Consider the following 21,285-nt stretch of genomic DNA (forward strand, 5'->3'; position numbering starts at 1 on the left):
TATGTTGCCGTTATCTTCAATCTGAGCTTGAAGATAAACGTTTTCCCTCAGGCCTGGAGGGAAGCTAAAGTCATGATTCCTTTACCCTCGAATGGTAAAGCGTTATTTTCTGGTTCAAACAGCGGACCAATAAGTCTACTGCCGGCTCTTAAAAAACTCTTTGGAAATAATTGTGTTTGACCACAGATATGCAATGTTATTTCTCTATGAAGAAATTAACAACAGACTTTCAGCATGCCTATAGAGAAGGGCATTCTTGTACTGCACTGACACAAGGGAAAGGGAAAGGGGGATACCTAGTCAGTTGTTCAATTGAATGTATTCAACTGAAATGTGTCTTCCACATTTAACCCAACCCCTCTGAATCAGACAGGTGCAGGGGGGCTGCCTTAAATCGACATCCACATCTTCGGCGCCCGGGGAACAGTAGGCGAATAACTGATGAAGGGCTGTAATAAATTGATCATAAGAAGATTGTGGGAGCTGTACTGTTAGATTTCAGTGCAGCCTTTGAAATGATAGATTTCAGTGCAGCCTTTGATATTATAGATTTCAGTGCAGCCTTTGAAATGATAGATTTCAGTGCAGCGTTTTAAATGATAGATTTCAGTGCAGCCTTTGAAATGATAGATTTCAGTGCAGCCTTTGAAATGATAGATTTCAGTGCAGCCTTTGAAATGATAGATTTCAGTGCAGCCTTTGAAATGATAGATTTCAGTGCAGCCTTTGATATTATTGACCATAATCTGTTAGCGGGAAAAACGTATGTGTTATGGCTTTTGACACCCTCTGCCATATCGTGGATATCTATCTGCGTCCTCCCGAGTGGCGCACCGGTCTAAGGCACAGCGCTGAAGTGCTTGAGGCATCACTACAGCCACGGATTTCCCCTCATCTATCTACACACAATGCTCCATAATGACAAAGACAGGTTTTTAGACATTAGAGCAAATGCATTTAAAATAAAAAAAACTGAAATACCTTATTTATATAAGTATTCAGACCCTTTGCTATGAGACTTCAAAATTGAGTTCAAGTGCATGCTGTTTCCATTGATCATCCTTGAGATGTTTCTACAACTTGATTGGAGTCCACCTGTGGTAAATTCAATTGATTGGACATTATTTGGAAAGGCAAACACCTGTCTATATAAGGTCACACAGTTGACAGTGCATGTCAGAGGAAACACTGTACAGCTGGCGACCAAGGTCAGCTTGCAGGCGCCTGGCCCACCACAAGGAGTCGCTAGAGCACAATGGGACAAAGAAATCCCGGCTGGCAAAACCCTCCCCTAACCCAGACGACGCTGGGCCAATTGTGCACCGCCTCATGGGTCTCCCGGTCACAGCTGGCTGTGACACAGCCTGGGATTGAACCCGGGGTTTTGGTGACACCTCAAGCGCACGTGATGTAGTGCCTTAGACCTTTGCACCACTCGGGAGGCCATCTTCGACACCGTTTAATCAGCTTCTTGATATGCCACACCTGTCAGGTGGCTGGATTATCTTGACGAAGGAGAAAGGCTCACTAACAGGGATGTAAACAAATTTGTGCACAAAATTTGAGAGAAATAAGCTCATTGTGCACATGGAACATTTCTGGGATCGTTTTGTTTCAACTCACAAAACACTTTACATGTTGCGTTTTATATTTTTGTTTTGTGTATTGTAATTTAATGTTATTTTATTTATTTTAATTAATGTAGTTCTGTATCTGTCTATTCATGTTATATATTATGTTATGTTTATGTTTTGGGTAGAGCTTATGAAGAGCAGCTGCAGCTTTGCCTGTAGCTATTGGGGATCCTAATAAAACCCTACACACATTTACATTTTAGTCATTTAGCAGAGGCTCTAATCCAGAGCGATTTACAGTAGTGAACGCATACATTTCATCATTTTTTTCCGTACTGGTCCCCCGTGGGAATCGAACCCAAAACCCTGGCGTTGCAAACACCATGCTCTACCAACTGAGCCACAGGAAAGCATCAAGGGGAGAGGCTGTCCTTTCTTCTTCTTGAGACAGCATGTAAACACTCACTATGTCAAGGGCGGGGCCCTGATTGCGTCCAAGGACGTCCTGATTGGTTGGAATTGGTAAGTGATTGACATAGGAAAGTGATTGACAGACCTGAAGGCCAATCAGATTGATAGGGCCGGCATTTATTTTTTATATAATTCGGGAAAGGCTGTTGTGAACCAATTGCAGATACGGCAGCAGGCTAGTGAAACAACGCTATTGGACTAGAGACACTCGAATGATCGGCTTTGAATTGTATAGTGAACGAGTGGGTGAATGACTGAGTGAGCTATAGGAACGAAATATACAGTTAGGAGCCTACTGATGATTTGATTGGATAGATGATGAGACTGGTGATCAGAAAGAAGTAAATGTATTTTTATGAATAAGAGACGGAGCGAGGAGAGGATTGCACATCTGGATATGTTGGTGAGTGCAGCTTTTCTATTCATTCTATATACACATCATCATTGTATAATTGCGTTATATTGTTGATAACACTATAGCCTGATTTAATGTTATGTCATGTAGCCTGGGGATTTCTGTAACGGCTGACACGACAACGGACTATTAGATTTTATCATGCGTGTCATTATAGAGACATTAAAATGAAACACTCATAAAGGTTTGCACTGTGTGTCATATAAAACTCGGGGAACATATGCGGAACGGAAGAGGAGTCCATGCCTAAACAATGGCGCATCTCCGTATTCTGTATTATTTATTGATGAGAACATTTCAATGCTCTTTGTCTCTATTCTAATATAATGTTACAAATAAACATCGTGGTAAATTGCATCGATGCTCAACATTAGATTAGAATAGGAACTCCATACAGAATGCTACAGGTATTCGTTATTAGATATTTTCAACAACATATTTAATGGTTTCGATGTTGTTAGAATAGAAACTCCACAGAATTACAGAACCCAGACTGGCTAACATTCTTGCGCCTCTACAGGTATTCGTCACTCGATATTTTCAGCAAATTAATTGAACAACATATTTTGTTGTACAACGCTGTCTGGAAAACATCTCCCTTCCCTCAGTCAAAAGAATCGCAGGTTAGCGTTTTTTGTCATGAATGTTGTTCTGGAGGCAGCTCTGCAGAATGGTCACTAGTTTGCACAGTCACAGTCATCAAATCAGATTTTAAACCCAACCCTGATCTTAAATTAAGACCAAAAAAGCTTTTTGTTTTCATTAATTTTTTAATGTAGCCAATTTTGACTTTGCAGCTGGCTTATTTGGTGGAAATCTATCAGATCTGCCTCCAGGACAAGACTCATCCCAGTAAACATCAAGCTGCAGAAGAGTCACACCATTTCACCATGTAGGTGTGACTTGGCTCAGACAGCATCATCTGATTCTGATTCCATTCCCTGACTTCCTCTCTGTACGTTGCATTTGACTGGTCCTCAGTGTGCTTCAGTTGGACAGACTGGACAGAGCGTAGCTGACACAGCGACGGTGTGAGTGGAGCAGAGAGAACCGAGGATGGGGGGCGGAGGCCAGCAGACGGAGTCAAGCGAGCCGGCCAAGGGTGGCGTGGTTGGGCCCGGTGGAGGGCGAGGAGGGCGAGGTGGCAGTGCAGTCTACACCTGGGAAGAGGTCCAGAGGCACTGCCACAGAGGCGACCAGTGGTTGGTCATCGACAGGAAGGTCTATAATATTACCCAGTGGGCAAAGAGACACCCGGGTGGCATCAGGGTCATCAGTCACTTTGCTGGAGAAGATGCCACGGTCAGTAGCCTAACTATGGAAGTTGTTGGTGAAATGTTCTCAAGCTTTTCCAAGACTGAAAATGTTATAATGTTGTAGGTATGACATATTACACTAGTTGTTAGTGGATCCTACATTATGACTGTATGACATATTACACTAGTTGTTAGTGGATCATACATGATGACTGTATGACATATTACACTAGTTGTTAGTGGATCGTACATTATGACTGTATGACATATTACACTAGTTGTTAGTGGATCCTACATTATGACTGTATGACATATTACACTAGTTGTTAGTGGATCCTACATTATGACTGTATGACATATTACACTAGTTGTTAGTGGATCATACATGATGACTGTATGACATATTACACTAGTTGTTAGTGGATCATACATGATGACTGTATGACATATTACACTAGTTGTTAGTGGATCGTACATTATGACTGTATGACATATTACACTAGTTGTTATTGGATCGTACATTATGACTGTATGACATATTACACTAGTTGTTAGTGGATCGTACATTACTGGATCATGATAATCTCTGAAAGCTGCAATATGCAAATGTTTGGTCTGTTATTCTCATTGAAAGTCTAAGAAGCAGTTCTATCTGTTCTACTTCTATGCTTCCTGTTCTTAAGTTTAGTTTTTTTTGCATCTTTTACTTTTGGTTTTGTTGTTTGTTTGCTGAGATATGCAAATATTTGTTTTAAAGTTATTTCCCAGCGGTTTGGATCATTCAATGATTCTCTACTTGCTTGTTTTGTCACATAAACTGAAATTAGGTGAACTATTAGAATTATAACAACCAGGAAATGGCAGAGCAATTTCTGCATGATGCATCTTTATTTAATCACAAAGTGAATATTAATAATATTTTTTTTTACTGAGAGACAAATAAATGACATTTGTATGTATTTCTCTTAAACAACATAGATAAATCTATGTCTCTAATTTCTAGGACGCATTTTCCGCATTCCATCCTGATCCTAATTTTGTCAGGAAGTTTCTGAAGCCGTTGCTGATTGGAGAGCTGGCACCGACAGAGCCCAGCCAGGACCAGGGGAAAAATGTGAGGAGGCCCATCTTTCTCTCTCCCTCTACATAACATACATCGTTGTAGGCTACATAATGAAACATAGAATGTGAAGCCTAGAGCGTCTCTCCCTCTGACATAGCCCCACGCCCACTCTAACATACTGTAGGTTTAGGTAGGGACCCGGGTACCAATGTGAGGCCTGTCTTTCTCTGGCTGATAGGGAATTCCATGCTTCTCAGACAGAATGCTGTGCAGAATGTTACTTTCTATAATGTGTCACAGTGTGGTGTGGATGGAAATATTTTGTAATGTTATAGTAATGTTAAAGATGGAGTTTTAATGGCTCTTAACCAACCGTGCTATTTTGTTAGTTTTTTCGCATTGTTTGTAACTTATTTGGTACATAATGTTGCTGCTACCATCTCTTATGACCGAAAAGAGCTTCTGGACATCAGAACATCGATTACTCACCTTGAATTGGACAAAGAATTTTCCTTGAATGAGTCGGACGAGAGGGATTTACTCCAAACACCCGAACAGGCCCTCATTCGCAGAAGAAAGAGACTGAGATTTTGCGGAAGGAGAACGGGATGCCTTGTGAGGATCAGGCGACGAGTGGCTAATCTGCCTTTTCCATCCGTACTATTGGCCAATGTACAATCGCTGGATAATAAAAGCACATATACTCTACCAACAGGACATTAAAAACTGTAATATCTTATGTTTCAAGTCGTGGCTGAACGACGACATGAATAACATACAGCTGGCATACACTGTAACTGCAGGATAGAACAGCAGCTTCTGGTAAGACAAGGGGTGACGGTCTATGTATATTTGTGAACAACAGCTGGTGAACAATATCTAAGGAATTCTCAAGGTTTTGCTCGCCTGAGGTAGAGTATCTCATGATAAGCTGTAGACTACACTATCTACATAGAGAGTTTTCATCTGTATTTTTCGTAGATGTCTACATCCCACCACAGACCGCTGCTGGACTGCACTCAATACCGCCATAAGCAAACAGGAAAATATTCATCCAGAGGAGGCGCTCCTAGTGGCCGGGGACTTTAATGCAGGGAAACTTAAATCAGTTTTACCTCATTTCTATCAGCATGTTAAATGTGTAACCAGAGGGGAAAAAACTGTAGATCACCTTTACTCCACACACAGAGACGTGTACAAAGCTCTTCCTCGCCCTCCATTTGGTAAATCCGACCACAACTCTATCCTCCTGATTCCTGCTTACAAGCAAAAATGAAAGCAGGAAGCACCAGTGACTAGATCAATAAAAAAGTGGTCAGATGAAGCAGATGCTAAGCTACAGGACAGTTTTGCTATCACAGACAGGAATATGTTCCATGATTCCTCCAATGGCATTGAGGAGTACACCACATCAGTCACTGGCTTTAGCAATAAGTGCATTGACAACGTCGTCCCCACAGTGACTGTACATACATACCCCAACCAGAAGCCATGGATTAAAGGCAGCATCCGCTCTGAGCTAAAGGATAGAGATGCCTCTTTCAAGGAGCGGGACACTAACCCGGAAGCTTATAAGAAATCCCTGCTATGCCCTCCGACAAACCATCAAACAGGCAAAGCATCAATACAGGACTAAGATTAAATCATACTACACTGGCTCCAACGCTTGTCGGATGTGTCAGGGCTTGCAAACTATTACAGACTATGAAGGGAAGCACAGCCGAGAGCTGCCCAGTGACACAAGCCTACCAGACGAGTTATATCACTTCTATGTTAGCTTCGAGGCAAGTAACACTGAAACATGCATGAGAGCATCAGCTGTTCCAGATGACTGTTTGATCATGCTCTCCGCAGGCGATGTGAGTAAGACCTTTAAACAGGTCAACATTCACAAGGCCGCAGGGCCAGACGGATTACCAGGACGTGTACTCCGAGCATGCGCTGACCAACTGGCAAGTGTCTTCACTGACATTTTCAACCTATCCCCGTTCGAGTCTACAATACCAACATGTTTCAAGCAGACCACCATAGTCCCTGTGCCCAAGAACACGAAGGTAACCTGCCTAAATGACTAACGACCCGTAGCACACATGTCTGAAGCCATGAAATGCTTTGAAAGCCTGGTCATGGCTCACATCATCACCATTATCCCAGAAACCCTAGACCCACTCCAATTTGCATACCACCCCAACAGATCCACAGATGATGCAATCTCTATTGCACTCCACACTGCCCTTTCACACCTAAACAAAAGGAACTATGTGAGAATGCTATTCATTGACTACAGCTCAGCGTTCAACACCATAGTGCCTTCAAAGCTCATCACTAAGCTAAGGACCCTGGGACTAAACACCTCCCTCTACAACTGGATCCTGGACTTCCTGACGGGCCGCCCCAAGCTGGTAAGGGTAGGTACCAACACATCCACCACGCTGATCCTCAACACGAGGGCCCCTCAGGGGTGCGTGCTCAGTCCTCTCCTGTACTCCCTGTTAACTCATGATTGCACGGCCAGGCCTGACTCCAACCCCATCGTTAAGTTTGCCGATGACACAACTGTGGTAGGCCTGATCACCGACAACAACGAGACAGTCTATAGGGAGGAGGTCAGAGACCGGACCGTGTGGTGCTAGGACAACAACCTTTCCCTCAACGTGATCAAGACAAAGGAGATGATTGTGGACTACAGGAAAAGGAGGCCCCGAGCACGCCCCATTCTCATTGACTGGGCTATAGTTGAGCAGGTTGAGAGCTTCAAGTTCCTTGGCGTTCACATCACCAACAATGTAACATTGTCCAAGCACACCAATACAGTTGTGAAGAGGGCACGATAAAAACCTATTCCCCCTCAAGAGACTGAAAAGATTTGGCATTGGTCCACAGATCCTCAAATGGTTCTACAGCTGCACCATCGAGAGCATCCTGACTGGTTGCATCACTGCCTGGTATGGCAACTGCTCGTCCTCCGACCGCAAGGCACTTCAGAGGGTGGTGCGTACGGCCCAGTATATCACCGGGGCCAATCTTTCTGCCATCCAGGACCTCTATACTAGGCGCTGTCAGAGGAAGGCCATAAAAATTGTCAGACTACAGCCACCCCAGTCATAGACTGTTCTCTATGCTACCGCACGGCAAGCGGTATAGGAGCGCCAAGTCTAGGTCCAAGAGGCTTCTAAACAGCTTCTACCCCCCAAGCCATAAGACTCCTGAACATCTAATCAAATGGCAACCCAGACTATTTGCTTTGCCCCCCCTTCTATGCTGCTGCTACTCTCTGTTATTATCTATGCATAGTCACTTTAATAACTCTACCTACATGTACATATTACCTCAATTACCCCGACTAACCGGTTTCCCCGCACATTGACTCTGTACCGGTACAACCTGTATATGGCCTCGCTATTGTTATTTACTGCTGCTGTTTAATTATTTGTTATTCTTATTTCTTACTTTTTTTTAGGTATTTTTCTTAAAACTTGTTGTATTCGGCGGATGTGACAAATAAATGTTTCTTTTATTTGGTCTTCAGTCATCTACCATAACTAGGGCACATTACACCAGTCTGTCTGTGTGCCCAGATGCCCCTATAACTAGGGCACATTATACCAGCCTGTCTATGTGCCCAGATGCCCCTATAACTAGGGCACATTATACCAGCCTGTCTATGTGCCCAGACGCCCCTATAACTAGGGCACATTATACCAGCCTGTCTATGTGCCCAGATGCCCCTATAACTAGGGCACATTATACCAGCCTGTCTATGTGCCCAGACGCCCCTATAACTAGGGCACATTATACCAGCCTGTCTATGTGCCCAGACGCCCCTATAACTAGGGCACATTATACCAGCCTGTCTATGTGCCCAGACGCCCCTATAACTAGGGCACATTATACCAGCCTGTCTATGTGCCCAGATGCCCCTATAACTAGGGCACATTATACCAGCCTGTCTATGTGCCCAGATGCCCCTATAACTAGGGCACATTATACCAGCCTGTCTATGTGCCCAGACGCCCCTATAACTAGGGCACATTATACCAGCCTGTCTATGTGCCCAGATGCCCCGCTGCCCGCTGTCTGTTTATCTATTCAGGAGTCTTACATCTTATCCTGGTACTCTTCAGCTTTCTGTTACTTCTATTTCCTTACCCTTCTTCTTCCTCTTCTTCTTCTTCTCTACAGGTTTCTCTTCTCAATTTACACTGTCCTTATCCCTCTCCTGTCCTCTTCCTCCCCTCCACTCCCTCAATTCTCATCTCTCTACCATCATCCACCTTCCTCCTGGTTCATCTACTTTGCTCTATCACAGTTGGTCTTTCTGTAATTCCTCTCATCCTAATTTCTCGCATCCTCAAATCAAGGCCAGTTTAATTGAGAAAGACCCCTTACTTCATACGTCTTAATTGATTATTGATCACCTCTAACCCATACAGGCAGCTCTGGTGCAGGACTTCCAGGCCTTGCGTGACCATGTGGAGAGTGAGGGTCTCCTCCGTGCCCGCCTCCTGTTCTTCAGCCTCTACTTGGGCCACATCCTGCTACTAGAGGCCCTGGCTTTGGGCCTGCTCTGGGTCTGGGGGACCAGCTGGAGCCTCACACTGCTCTGTTCCCTCATGCTGGCCACGTCTCAGGTACCATTACAGTATTATTAGGGAGTACAAGAAGATAGTTGACAGGCGGATTCAAAGGTTAGGCATAGGGATCGAAGGTTAGGGTTAAGGTTAAGGTTAGGGGTGGTGAGGTTAGGTTAGAGTAAGGGTTTTGGGTTAGCGATAGGGTTACCAAACCACCTTTCAGACACCGTTCAAAATCTGCCTTTCTTTTTCCCTCTCAGTCCCAGGCTGGCTGGCTGCAGCATGACTTCGGCCACCTGTCAGTCTTCAAGAAATCCAGCTGGAATCACGTACTACAAAAGTTTGTCATTGGACACCTAAAGGTAGGCTACTGGACAATGGTTGGACATTTGACATTACTGTTTCTTTAGGCTGATCTTCTGCTACTCTTTGGATAAGTTAACCGGACACAGTTTAAACCCAGTCCTGGACTGAAAACCATTCTCAATGGATGATCTCCTTTGAATGTTTCCAGGGTGCCTCTGCTAACTGGTGGAACCATCGTCACTTCCAGCACCACGCTAAACCCAACGTGTTTAGTAAAGATCCTGATGTCAACTCACTGCATGTCTTCGTCCTGGGAGACAAGCAGCCTGTAGAGGTAGTTATCAATCTATTATATTTGTGAACCCTGCCCCAACTGGACCCACAACCTTAGTGCTTTATGACCCATCTGACTCCATGTCATATTTGAATAATAATCTAAATATTCATGTAATATTCAAATATCCATGTAATAATATCCATGTAATAGTTCATTAAATTAATGTAATATTCATGAAATAACCATGTAATAATACTAATGTAAAATTCAAATATCCTTTTAACCCTTGTGTAGTCTTAACATGCTATCTGCTCCCCTTGTCCTAGGGGTAAAAAATGACCCGCCTTAACTAAACCCCTAAAATAAAACATCTTAATTGAATTTTAAATTTTAAACCTGTCATTCATCACAAACTTTGTGAATATCTGGGTTTTCCCTCTTCACAATGCAGAAAGACTGCATTTAATCAGTGGACACCACTCATTTTTATTAGAACACACTTGTCATAATTGTTTTCTTTACTAAAGTAGAGGTTTATTATTATTATTATTATTATTATTGCTAAAGGTAAAACAAATAGCAAGAGGTGTAAACATAAACTTTTTAGCACTTGTAAAGCCTAAGAAAATAGCAGAAATGTGCAGAAAGTAGTTTTGAATGCATTTTATTGAAAGGAAACAATAACAGTTTTGAAAGTTTTTGGCAACATAGTGATATATACTTATATTACAATGAGGAATTCAACTATAAAATACTAGTTTTCTCCCATTTGTTTAACCATTGCCCCCACCCACAATGTGTATAAACAACAACAATAAATAAGAATAAAATAAGATAATAAATACAAAACAAAAACGTGAAGAACATAAATCAATCAACTCTAATCAGCACATGTAGGACAGTATGCAAGTGTGTGTGCATGGACTTTGCAGATGTATTTCTCACATGTGCAGAACATAGTATTTGTTTTACAGTCCTTCTTTGGGGGGCAGAATTGGAATCTCCTCTCTTGCCTGCCCCAGCTGCTGCCTCAGGTGGATCAGGACAAGAATCTGCCCCCTGAACAGCTTTCACAAGCGCTGCAGATGCTGCTGTGCAGGGGAGGCACTCCCTTCTTTGAATGTGTGGGGTTACAAGTGTCTTTCCCAGCTGCTCCAGGAACACCCTCCTCTTGTTCCGCTTATCAGGCATCCAGATAGGGTTGATCTTGTTCCATATCACGAAGGCATTGTATGAGGACACATCAATGATGTTGTGGAAGATGACCAGGGGCCAGCGGGCAGTCATCCTCCTGCAGCTGTAAATTCTAATCACCTTGTCCAGGTTGTCCACGCCTCCTTTGTTGTGGTTGTAGTCCAGGATGATGGTTGGCTTCCTGTCCTTATGATCACTGATCTCAGCCATTTTGTGCAGTGTGCTCAGGAGGACCACAATAGGTAAGAAACCAGAGTGGTGGGGGGGTGAAGGCAAACATTGATGAGAAGGCCTTTCTCCCCCTTGTTGCGAGGAGTGCAGAGGGGAGCTCAGGCTTGTTCTTTCTAACTGTGCCAACCATGGTGATCTTCCTCTTTAGGATCTTGCTGGCTGAGTTCAGAAGAGGTGAAGAAATTGTGCCTCCTCAGTCCATATATCACATCAAGCACAACCCACATCCCCTGGTTCTTCTCCGGGCCTCCACTGGTCGGCTTCCCTGTGCAGACTTGTATCTTCCAAGTATGATTTCATACTTTGCAGGCCTGCTGGGCATATGTTGCCGGAAAGAACAGTGACCTTTTGACAAAAGAGATTCCTACCAGTAATTAATATCAGTGTCACAGAAAACAATGACATAAATCAAAGATATTACAGCAATACATAATAAAATGAACAGTGAAAATCACTTATATTACAGATATGAAAATAAAAATGTACCTCTGAATGGAACCAGTTGCTCATCCACTGTTACTTCAGGCCCAGGGTTGTAGAGGTACGGCAGACGCTCCACCCACTTCTCTCAGACCTCTCTTATAGCCGCCAGTTTGTCTCTCACATGTCTTGCAGGTCTTGACTCACGGTTATCAAATCGTAGCATTCTTGAGAAAGTGTGAAAGACTTTCAGTGGCATCGTGGCACGAAAAATCACCCTTCCACTCTCTGCATCCCAGAGACTACATGTAGCCTCGCCTTGGGACCTATACACACCCGCTAAGATTAGCAGCCCTATGTAGGCACGCAGGTCACTCTCATCCATCCTTTTCCAGTTGTCTCCATATTTACGGAAACCCTCCAAATTTGTCATCTCCAGGATGATTTTTTAGGTGGCTGGTGTGATGAACATGTAGAATGTTGAGGCGATGTCCTGGGCATGGGCAACTGCATGCCTTGTGGGCCCTGGGGTCATCCTTATGATATGTTGTGCTGCCATCCTGCCCTGGTTGTCATATGGTGACAAGGACCATGTTATTTTGCTGTTCTTTGACAAAAATGTTTCTCTTTCAGCTTGGGGGATTTCTTCTTCATCTTCTTCCCCGTCTTCTTCTTCAGATACCACCTCCTCTTCTAAATCATCGTTCTCTTGTTCCTCCTGGACATCTGAAAAAATCAGATCTACGACCTGTTGGGCACTGAAACGTGCAGTCATGGCTTCAGCAAAGAGAGAACTGGGGGGGCTGTCATCTGCACCACCTTTATAGCCTCTGACTGCATTCCCCATTAGTAAACAATGCTTTCAAGACATGTTTATTATGTCTGAAATGTTGTTTATTTTGTCTGAAATAGTGTTTATTTAGTCTATGAACTTGAGTCATGTGTGGGGTCATGGAGGGGAGATGCTGCACATGTACAAGGAAGTTTTAGTTTTGTCTGAGTTCAATCAGTAGCACACACAATCTCAATTTATCATTTATCTTTTTTTTGTGGTGTGTAAATTATTTTATAACTGCCGGGTCAAAAATGACCCTAAGACAATCTTTGTACCCTGGTGGTGTACAGCTTTCATGGAAATATGAACAAAGGCGATGTTTCACTTTTTCTAATGTTGGGGACACTAGGAAAAGTAATCAAATTTCAAGTTGAAAAAATATCATTTAGGGGGTTTTCTCTGCTGTTAAACATAGTGGCGGGTCATTTTTTACACTAAAGACAACACAAGGGTTAATAGTTCATTAAATGAATGTAATATTCATGAAATAACCATGTAATGATATCCATGTAACAGTTTGGCTCAGTAGTGTTAAAACGGTATTAGTGTTTCTGTGTAAGATCCATCTGACTCCTTGTCTCTGTCTATTGCAGTATGGTATAAAGAAGTTGAAGTACATGCCCTACCATCACCAACACCAGTACTTCTTCCTCAGTAAGTTTCTGAACAAGTTTCATGGATTTCTGTATATAAATCACATCAACTTCAATTGAACACATACAAGTAAAATATAGACAACTGATGTATGTATGTAACACCAATATTTTCCTTCTGTCTCTCAGTTGGACCTCCACTACTTATTCCAGTGTATTTCCACATCCAGATATTGCGGACCATGTTTTTACGACAGGACTGGGTGGTGAGATTTCATACCAAATAAATGTAGACTTAATCCTCATCATTCCCATCTGGAACATAAGGCTTCCATGAGAGAGTAATGATATGATGTTTAGGACCTTGAGCGTGGCTGAGGTGCACCTATGACCAGCTCGGAAACCAGATTGCATAGCGGAGAAGGTACGGTGGGATTCGAAATGGTCGGTTATCTGTTTGTTAACTTGGCTTTCGTAGACCTTAGAAAGGCAGGGCAGGATAGATATGATTATGCTAACACCTGGGGGCACTAAATCCTTGTTCATCGCTCACTAAAGCTAGCGAGCATAATATTGCACCACCAACAACACACTGACTGTACCATCAGAAATGACTAAATCAAATCAAATTTTATCACATACACATGGTTAGCAGCTGTTAATGTGAGTGTACCGAAATGCTTGTGCTTCTAGTTCCGACAGTGCAGTAATATCTAACAAGTAATCTAACAATTTCACAACAACTACCTAATACACACAAGTGTAAAGGAATGAATAAGAATATGTACATATAAATATATGGATGGGCGATGGCCGAACGGCATGGGCAAGATGCAGTAGATGGTATAGAGTACAGTATATACATATTTGATGAGTAATGTAGGGTATGTAAACATTATATAAAGTGTCATTGTTTAAAGTGGCTAGTGATACATTTATTACATACATTTTTCCATTATTAAAGTGCCTAGAGTTGAGTCAGTATGTTGGCAGCAGCCACTCAATGTTAGTGACGGCTGTTTAACAGTCTGATGGCCTTGAGATAGAAGCTGTTTTTCAGTCTCTCGGTTGCCGCTTTGATGCACCTTTACTGACCTGACCTCGCCTTCTGGATGATAGTGGGGTGAACAGGCAGTGGCTCGGGTGGTTGTTGTCCTTGATGATCTTTTTGGCCTTTCTGTGACATCGGGTGAACTAACTTCCTAATCACCGTGATAATTGTTGCTTTGCTAGAAACAGGGGTGATTTTAGCATGCAAAAATAAAAAAATGGGATGCATGCCAGCAAAGCCACAACACACCACTAAACAATACATTAATTATACTGTAATGGTGACAAACAGTGCACACAAACTGTTAAGACCTACATATAGCTGTGCCAACAGCAGAGTCCCATCATCTTACCACTGCTCCACCTGGCAGCGGAGCCTTGTCTGGCAGCGAAACAGTTCATTCAGCCTCATTTACTGTCTTTAAAAAAACATAGCTGATATGGCTGACTTGGTTAAACAACTGTGGTTTCTAATGACAATTTGAGATGTACAAGCTATGGCATAAGGGGACGACAAGCGGATAAGAGGGAATCTGTCATTTAGATTAAGACATTAATGAGCAGGCTAGGACGGACGTAGCCAATATAACTATTTGTTTAGCGCTTTTGAAATGTACCGAGACAGAATTCAGAACACGGGCCGTTCTTCAAGTGTTCTCCCTGTACACCAAGTCAGAACCATAGGATAAATAAAGGGGGGATATAAGCAGACAAGGAAAGCTCTTACAATATTCAATGATTACATTTCTATAAAACAGGTTGTAGGCTACATGTGCACCACCAAGTCAGAACAGTAAGTTATGAGGGAGAAAGGGACCAAATTATTAGAGTGAGGCACATGGGCTACTAATATCTTACTACAGAATATACACTTAGTATTACTTTCTTAACTACAGTATACATATCTCCCCGGCATATTATATTTATGCAGCAGCATACAATACATCACCTTGTTGTGCTGTGCTCAAAGTGGCGCCGAAGTCCGTCGTGGGAAAATGTTGTCATCAAAGTCTGTCATTCTCTGGATTTATGGTGCTTTCAAGACAAGTGGGAACTCAGATAAAAAACCAGCTTAAATCATGATGACATCATTGATCTTCAGTTCGTAGCTCTAGAAAGAGGCCAGATATACAATTCTGAGTTGGATGGCCGTTCAAAACGTATTTTCCCAGTCATTCATTCGTGACTTCCCAGTTGTCTTGAACTCACTGAAGTCAAGTTTTCGCAGTTCTGAGTTAACAGTTGTTTAGAGCGCGGCACAAATCATGCTTTTCTGGATTTATGGTGCATTTCAAAACAAGGTTGAATCATGATGACGTCACTGATCTTCAGGTCGTAGCTCTAGAAAGAGGCCGGATTTACAATTCCCGAGTTGGATGACCGTTCAAAACGTATTTTCCCAGTCGGAGCTCGTTTATTCCCATCTTCACAGTTGTCTTGAAGTCAAGTTTTCGCAGTTCTGAGGTAACAGTTGTTTTTGAGTGCGGCAAAAAATCACGCTTCATTGACAGCGTGGCCAATGTTGAATGTTTATCGTTTTAAAATTGGAAAAGAGCCCCTTAATCCCAGATGTGTGACCACACAGCCACTCCACTGAATAGCAGGCTAGTGATTGCTTCACAATGCTTGTAGTTAGACACTGTCACTGATTGTGCCAGCAGCATACCACCCTGCATCCCACTGCTTGCTTGTTTCTGAAGCTAAGCAGGGTTGGTCCTGGTCAGTCCCTGGATGGGAGATCAGATGCTGCTGGAAGTGGTGTTGGAGGGCCTGTAGGAGGCACTCTTTCCTCTGGTCTAAAAAAACAATATCCCAATTCCCCAGGGCAGTGATTGGGGACACTGCCCTGTGTAGGGTGCTGTCTTTTGGATGGGATGTTAAACGGGTGTCCTGACTCTCTGAGGTCATTAAAGATCCTATTGCACTTATTGTAAGAGTAGGGGTGTTAACCCTGGTGTCCTGGCTAAATTCCCAATCTGGCCCTCATACCATCTTTTGCCACCTAATCATCCCCAGCTTACAACTGGTAAAATGAGAAAATTCCTTCCAAACGCAATTTCCAACTTGTTCTGTAATGTTTATGTCCGATGAGCATCGATACGTTTCATCTATAATTTCTAATAAATGTGGGGCTCAAAACATGAATGACATGTTGCCACTGGGTGGGAACCCCAGGTGTGTTGATTGTTGCTTTTCTAGGAACCCCAGGTGTGATGATTGTTGCTTTGGTAGGAACCCCAGGGTAGGAACCCCAGATGTGATGATTGTTGCTTTGGTAGGAACCCCAGGTGTGATAATTGTTGCTTTGGTAGGAACCCCAGATGTGATAATTGTTGCTTTGGTAGGAACCCCAGATGTGATAAATGTTGCTTCGGTAGGAACCCCAGGTGTGATGATTGTTGCTTTGGTAGGAACCCCAGGTATGATAATGTCTGACCATAATACCAATCTTTGTCTCCTGTGAAGGATCTGGCGTGGTCGATGAGTTTCTACCTTCGCTTCTTCTGCTGTTACTATCCCTTCTTTGGTTTCTTTGGCTCAGTAGCATTGATCAGCTTCGTCAGGTAAAGTATGAACTGAGAGGGAGCTCAAAGATTAACTCATTCATTCACTGTATTCAAACTATCTACAGTATTAGAAAACAGCACAATGCTGTGCTTGTTGTAATAATGTAACATAATATTGTGGCGGAATAATTATATTGTACTGTGTGTATATATAGGTTTTTGGAAAGCCACTGGTTTGTATGGGTGACCCAGATGAATCACCTTCCTATGGAGATGGATCATGAGAGACACCAGGACTGGCTCACCATGCAGGTAACATGTCATCATTACTAGACAACTGGGTCCATATACACAGTGTCTTGGAGTAGGAGGGCTGATCTAGGATCAGGTTCCCCCTGTCCTTACATTCCTATTCATTATCATCTTAAAAGGCTAAACTGATCCTGTAACAGCAGTCCTGAATACAGGCCCAGGAGTGTTTTCTGGGGCTGTGCCATCTGTAGTTCTCCAGCAGAGGGAGCTATAACGTGTCTCTTTCTGTGGTCTTAGTTGAGCGCTACTTGCAACATTGAACAGTCAACCTTCAACGACTGGTTCAGTGGACACCTCAACTTTCAGATTGAACACCAGTAAGTGGAACAAATATCCCACCTTACTGTTGTCTGTCAACAGTATATACTGTATTTATATGGTCATTTATCAGGTCACTGACATACTAAAGTTATAGTTTAAGCAGTATTCAGCTTCATTTGATCTTAAATATAACTTAACCTCTTGAGGACCCCTTCGAGATAAAATCCTTGGGATTGGTTGGACAACAACCAGTGAGACAGCACGGCGTGAAATTCAACAAAAAAATAAATAAAATTGAAGTATTATACGGGATTTTAAAGATACTCTACTCGTTAATCCAATCACATTGTCCGATTTCAAAAAGGCTTTACGGTGAAAGCAAAACATTAGATTATTTTAGGATAGCACCTTAGCAAATAAAAAATAAAAAAGCTATTTTCCAAGCACGGATAGCCGTCACAAAACCAGATATACAGCTAAAATTAAGCACTAACCTTTGACAATCTTCATCAGATGACACTCCTAGGACATCATGTTAGACAATACATGCATTTTTTGTTCGATCAAGTTCATATTTATATCCAAAACCTAATTTCTACATTGGCGCGTGACGTTCAGAAAATGTTTTCTACCCATAACTCCCGGTGAATAGGCACCTTAATTTACAGAAGAACTCATAAACGTTGACAAAATTTATAACAATTATTTAAAGAATTAGAGACAATCTACTCCTTTATGCAACCACTTTGTCAGATTTCAAAATAACTTTACGGAAAAAGCACATTGTTCAATATTCTGAGTACAGAACTTAGCCTTCAATGCTAAGCTATACAGTTAGCCTACAACCACGGCGTCGACAAATCTCTAAAAATATGTTCGAAATATTTTCTTACCTTTGCTGGTCTTCGGCGGAATGCACACGGAAGGGGTCCCACTTCCACAAGAAATGTTCATTTGTTCTGCAAAGTCCATCATTTATGTCCAAATACGTCCGTTTTGTTGACCCATCCAGAACACTTTACAATGCCATGTGGCGTGGATGCAAATCCATAGACGAAATGTTCAAAAGTACCGTTTGTAGAAACACGTCAAACGATGTTTACAATCAATCCTTTATGGTATTTTTTTACGTGAAATTCTGATAATTTTACAACCGGGCAATAGTTATTCATCCCAGAAGAAAAATAACGAACAGCGAAGTCACGTGCATGCGCGTCACAAGACACCTGTCCTCAGACTGGCCAGTGATTGACTGAGCCACAATTTTCTGCCCGGTAACAGGTGACGGATGAAACCAGTTCCTAAAGATTGTTGTAAGCCAATGGAAGCCTTAGGAGGTGCAATGTAAATCCTATGCCACTGTAGTTTTTCAAGGGATTCAAAAGAAAAACTACATTTCTAATTTCTCCCACTTCCTGATTCAATTTCTCTCAGGTTTTTGCCTGCCATATGAGTTCTGTTATACTCACAGATACCATTTAAACAGTTTTAGAAACTTCAGAGTGTATTCTATCCAAATCGACTAATAATATGCATATTCTATTTTCTGGGCCAGAGTAGTACCCTGTTTAAATTGGGTACGTTTTTCATCCGGCCGTGAAAATACTGCCCCCTAGCCCCGAGAGGTTAACAGTTGTTTGTGCTAATTACTCTACCTCGTAATAGTGTTTAGATACAGTATTGATACAATCCTACTCCGAAATGGAGGTTTCTCTGAAAAATTCTGATTGTGTCTGCTCTCTCTGTCTCTCCCTCCCTCTCTCTTCTTACTCCTCCCCCATCCCTATCTCTCTCTCTGCCTCTTTCTCTAATCTCTCTCTCCTCTGGCCCCCCCCCCCCCCCCCCCCACTCTCTCTCTCTCTCTGCCTCTCTTTCTCTGTCTCCCCCTCTCTCTCCCAGTCTGTTTCCTACCATGCCCCGTCATAACTACCACCTGGTGGCTCCTCTGGTTCGTGCTTTGTGTGAGAAACATGGAGTTCCCTATCAGGTCAAGACCATGCAGCAAGGCCTCACTGATGTTGTCAGGTAAAACACGTGTTTAAATGAATATTTGAAGTGCTATCCTCTGGGAATAGATTGTACATCATAAGGTGATACCTGCTGCTCTCAGTTTCCTGTGATTTACCTGGTTTGTTATCCACCTTTGTTCTTCTCCAGGTCACTGAAGAAGTCAGGGGATCTGTGGCTGGATGCATATCTCCATAAATAAATCCCTTCCTGACTCTGGACGGGATTTTAAATCCATCGCAGATTAACAACCTGCGAACAGAGAAGACATTTCCTAGATGTTTTTGATGATAATAATCGCTGCAAACATTATTGTGATATAATTGTTTTAATCCTTGGCAGCAGTGAATGGGGATCCATAGCATAAATAGAGGGTTTATATAGTAGGGCCAGGCGTTTAAAAAAAAATAAAAACTGTTTTTATTGACCTATATTTCAAGCATTATCCACTGGGTTTGATGCAGGCAGAAAATCCTAGGAAATGCTCTGTAATTGACACAAGTCTCAGTCATTCCAGTCTGGTTGTCCGTTCGTTTTTGGTGGAGGGATCGCTTAACTTCTAGCGTCCCACCTGCGGGACACAGCCAGTGAAATATCAGGGCGGAAAATTCAAAAACAACCAAATGTCATAATTCAACTTTCTCAAACATACAACTATTTTACACCATTTTAAAGATAAACTTCTCGTTAATCTAACCACATTGTCCGATTTCAAAAAGGCTTTACAGCGAAAGCAAAACATTAGATTATGTTAGTAGAGTACATAGACAAAAATAATCACACAGCCATTTTCCAAGCAAGGACATGTGTCAATAAAACCCAAAACACAGCTAAATGAAGCACTAACCTTTGACGATCTTCATCAGATGACACTCCTAGGACATTATGTTACACAATACATGTATGTTTTGTTCGATAAAGTTCATATTTATATCCAAAATCAGCATTTTACATTGGCGCGTGATGTTCAGAAAATGTATTCCCACCAAAATGCCCTGTGAAATTGCACATCAATTTACAAAAATACTCGTCATAAACGTTGACAAAATATATAACAATTATTTAAAGAATTATAGATAGACTACCCCTGGATGCAACCGCTGTGTCAGATTTTAAAATAGCTTTACGGAGAAAGCACATTTTTCAATATTCTGAGTACATAGCTCAGCCATCACGGCGAGCTAATCGGACACACGCCAAGTTTGGAGCAACCTAAACTCAGAATTAGTATTACAAATATTCTCTTACCTTTGCTGATCTTCGTCAGAATGCACTCCCAGGACTGCTACTTCCACAAGAAATGTTGTTTTTGTTCGAAATAATCCATATTTATTTACAAATACCTCCGTTTTGTTTGTGCGAACAGATCACTTATCCAAAGGCATAACGCGCGAGCGCGGAACGAGAGACGAAAAGTCAAAATGTTCCATTACCGTACTTAGAAGCATGTCAAACGCTGTTTAAAATCAATCTTTATGGCATTTTTGACGTAAAATTGCGATAATATTCCAACCAGACAATAGCATATTCATTCAAGAAGAAAAAGAAGGAACGGCGTGCTCGCGTGACTGCGCATATCCAATCCCTTTGTTGCCAGGCAGACCACTCAGTAACTGAGCTCCTATACTCTGCCCAGTGACAGGAAATTGCTGAAACCACTATCTGAAGGCTTTAGACAGCCAATGGAAGCCTTAGGAAGTGCAACGTCCCCCACAGACACTGTAGCTTCGATAGAGAATTAAAAGAAGAACTACAATTCTCAGACTTTCCACTTCCTGCTTGGAATTCTCTCAGGTTTTTGCCTGCCATATGAGTTCTGTTATACTCACAGACACCATTCAAACAGTTTCAGAAACTTCAGAGTGTTTTCTATCCAAATCTACTAATAATATGCATATTCTAGTTTCTGGGCCAGAGTAGTAACCTGTTTAAATTGGGA

At 42.2% G+C, this 21,285-nt stretch overlaps 1 protein-coding gene across 6 annotated transcripts; it reads left to right on the forward strand.

The window, feature by feature from the left end:
• Positions 1-2,205: 2,205 nt before the first annotated feature.
• LOC106584797 (acyl-CoA Delta-6 desaturase) lies at positions 2,206-19,779 on the forward strand. Of its 6 annotated transcripts, XM_045705980.1 has the most exons (15): positions 2,219-2,448; positions 2,981-3,083; positions 3,258-3,352; positions 3,442-3,762; positions 4,720-4,830; positions 9,213-9,410; positions 9,614-9,715; positions 9,868-9,993; positions 13,210-13,270; positions 13,399-13,475; positions 16,726-16,823; positions 16,982-17,078; positions 17,316-17,395; positions 19,239-19,364; positions 19,497-19,779. In XM_045705980.1, the coding sequence occupies exons 4-15, from the start codon at positions 3,517-3,519 to the stop codon at positions 19,546-19,548; spliced, it is 1,374 nt and encodes a 457-aa protein (XP_045561936.1). In that variant the 5' UTR covers positions 2,219-2,448; positions 2,981-3,083; positions 3,258-3,352; positions 3,442-3,516; the 3' UTR covers positions 19,549-19,779. The 6 variants fall into 6 exon arrangements, with proteins under 6 accessions (XP_045561935.1, XP_045561936.1, XP_045561934.1 ...); XM_045705978.1 differs by lacking the exon at positions 3,258-3,352 and having other exon boundaries at positions 2,220-2,448; XM_045705981.1 differs by lacking the exon at positions 2,981-3,083 and having other exon boundaries at positions 2,279-2,448.
• Positions 19,780-21,285: the final 1,506 nt, after the last annotated feature.

The sequence above is a fragment of the Salmo salar genome, chromosome ssa23 (genome assembly GCF_905237065.1).
Source record: "Salmo salar chromosome ssa23, Ssal_v3.1, whole genome shotgun sequence".
Taxonomy (NCBI): domain Eukaryota; kingdom Metazoa; phylum Chordata; class Actinopteri; order Salmoniformes; family Salmonidae; genus Salmo; species Salmo salar.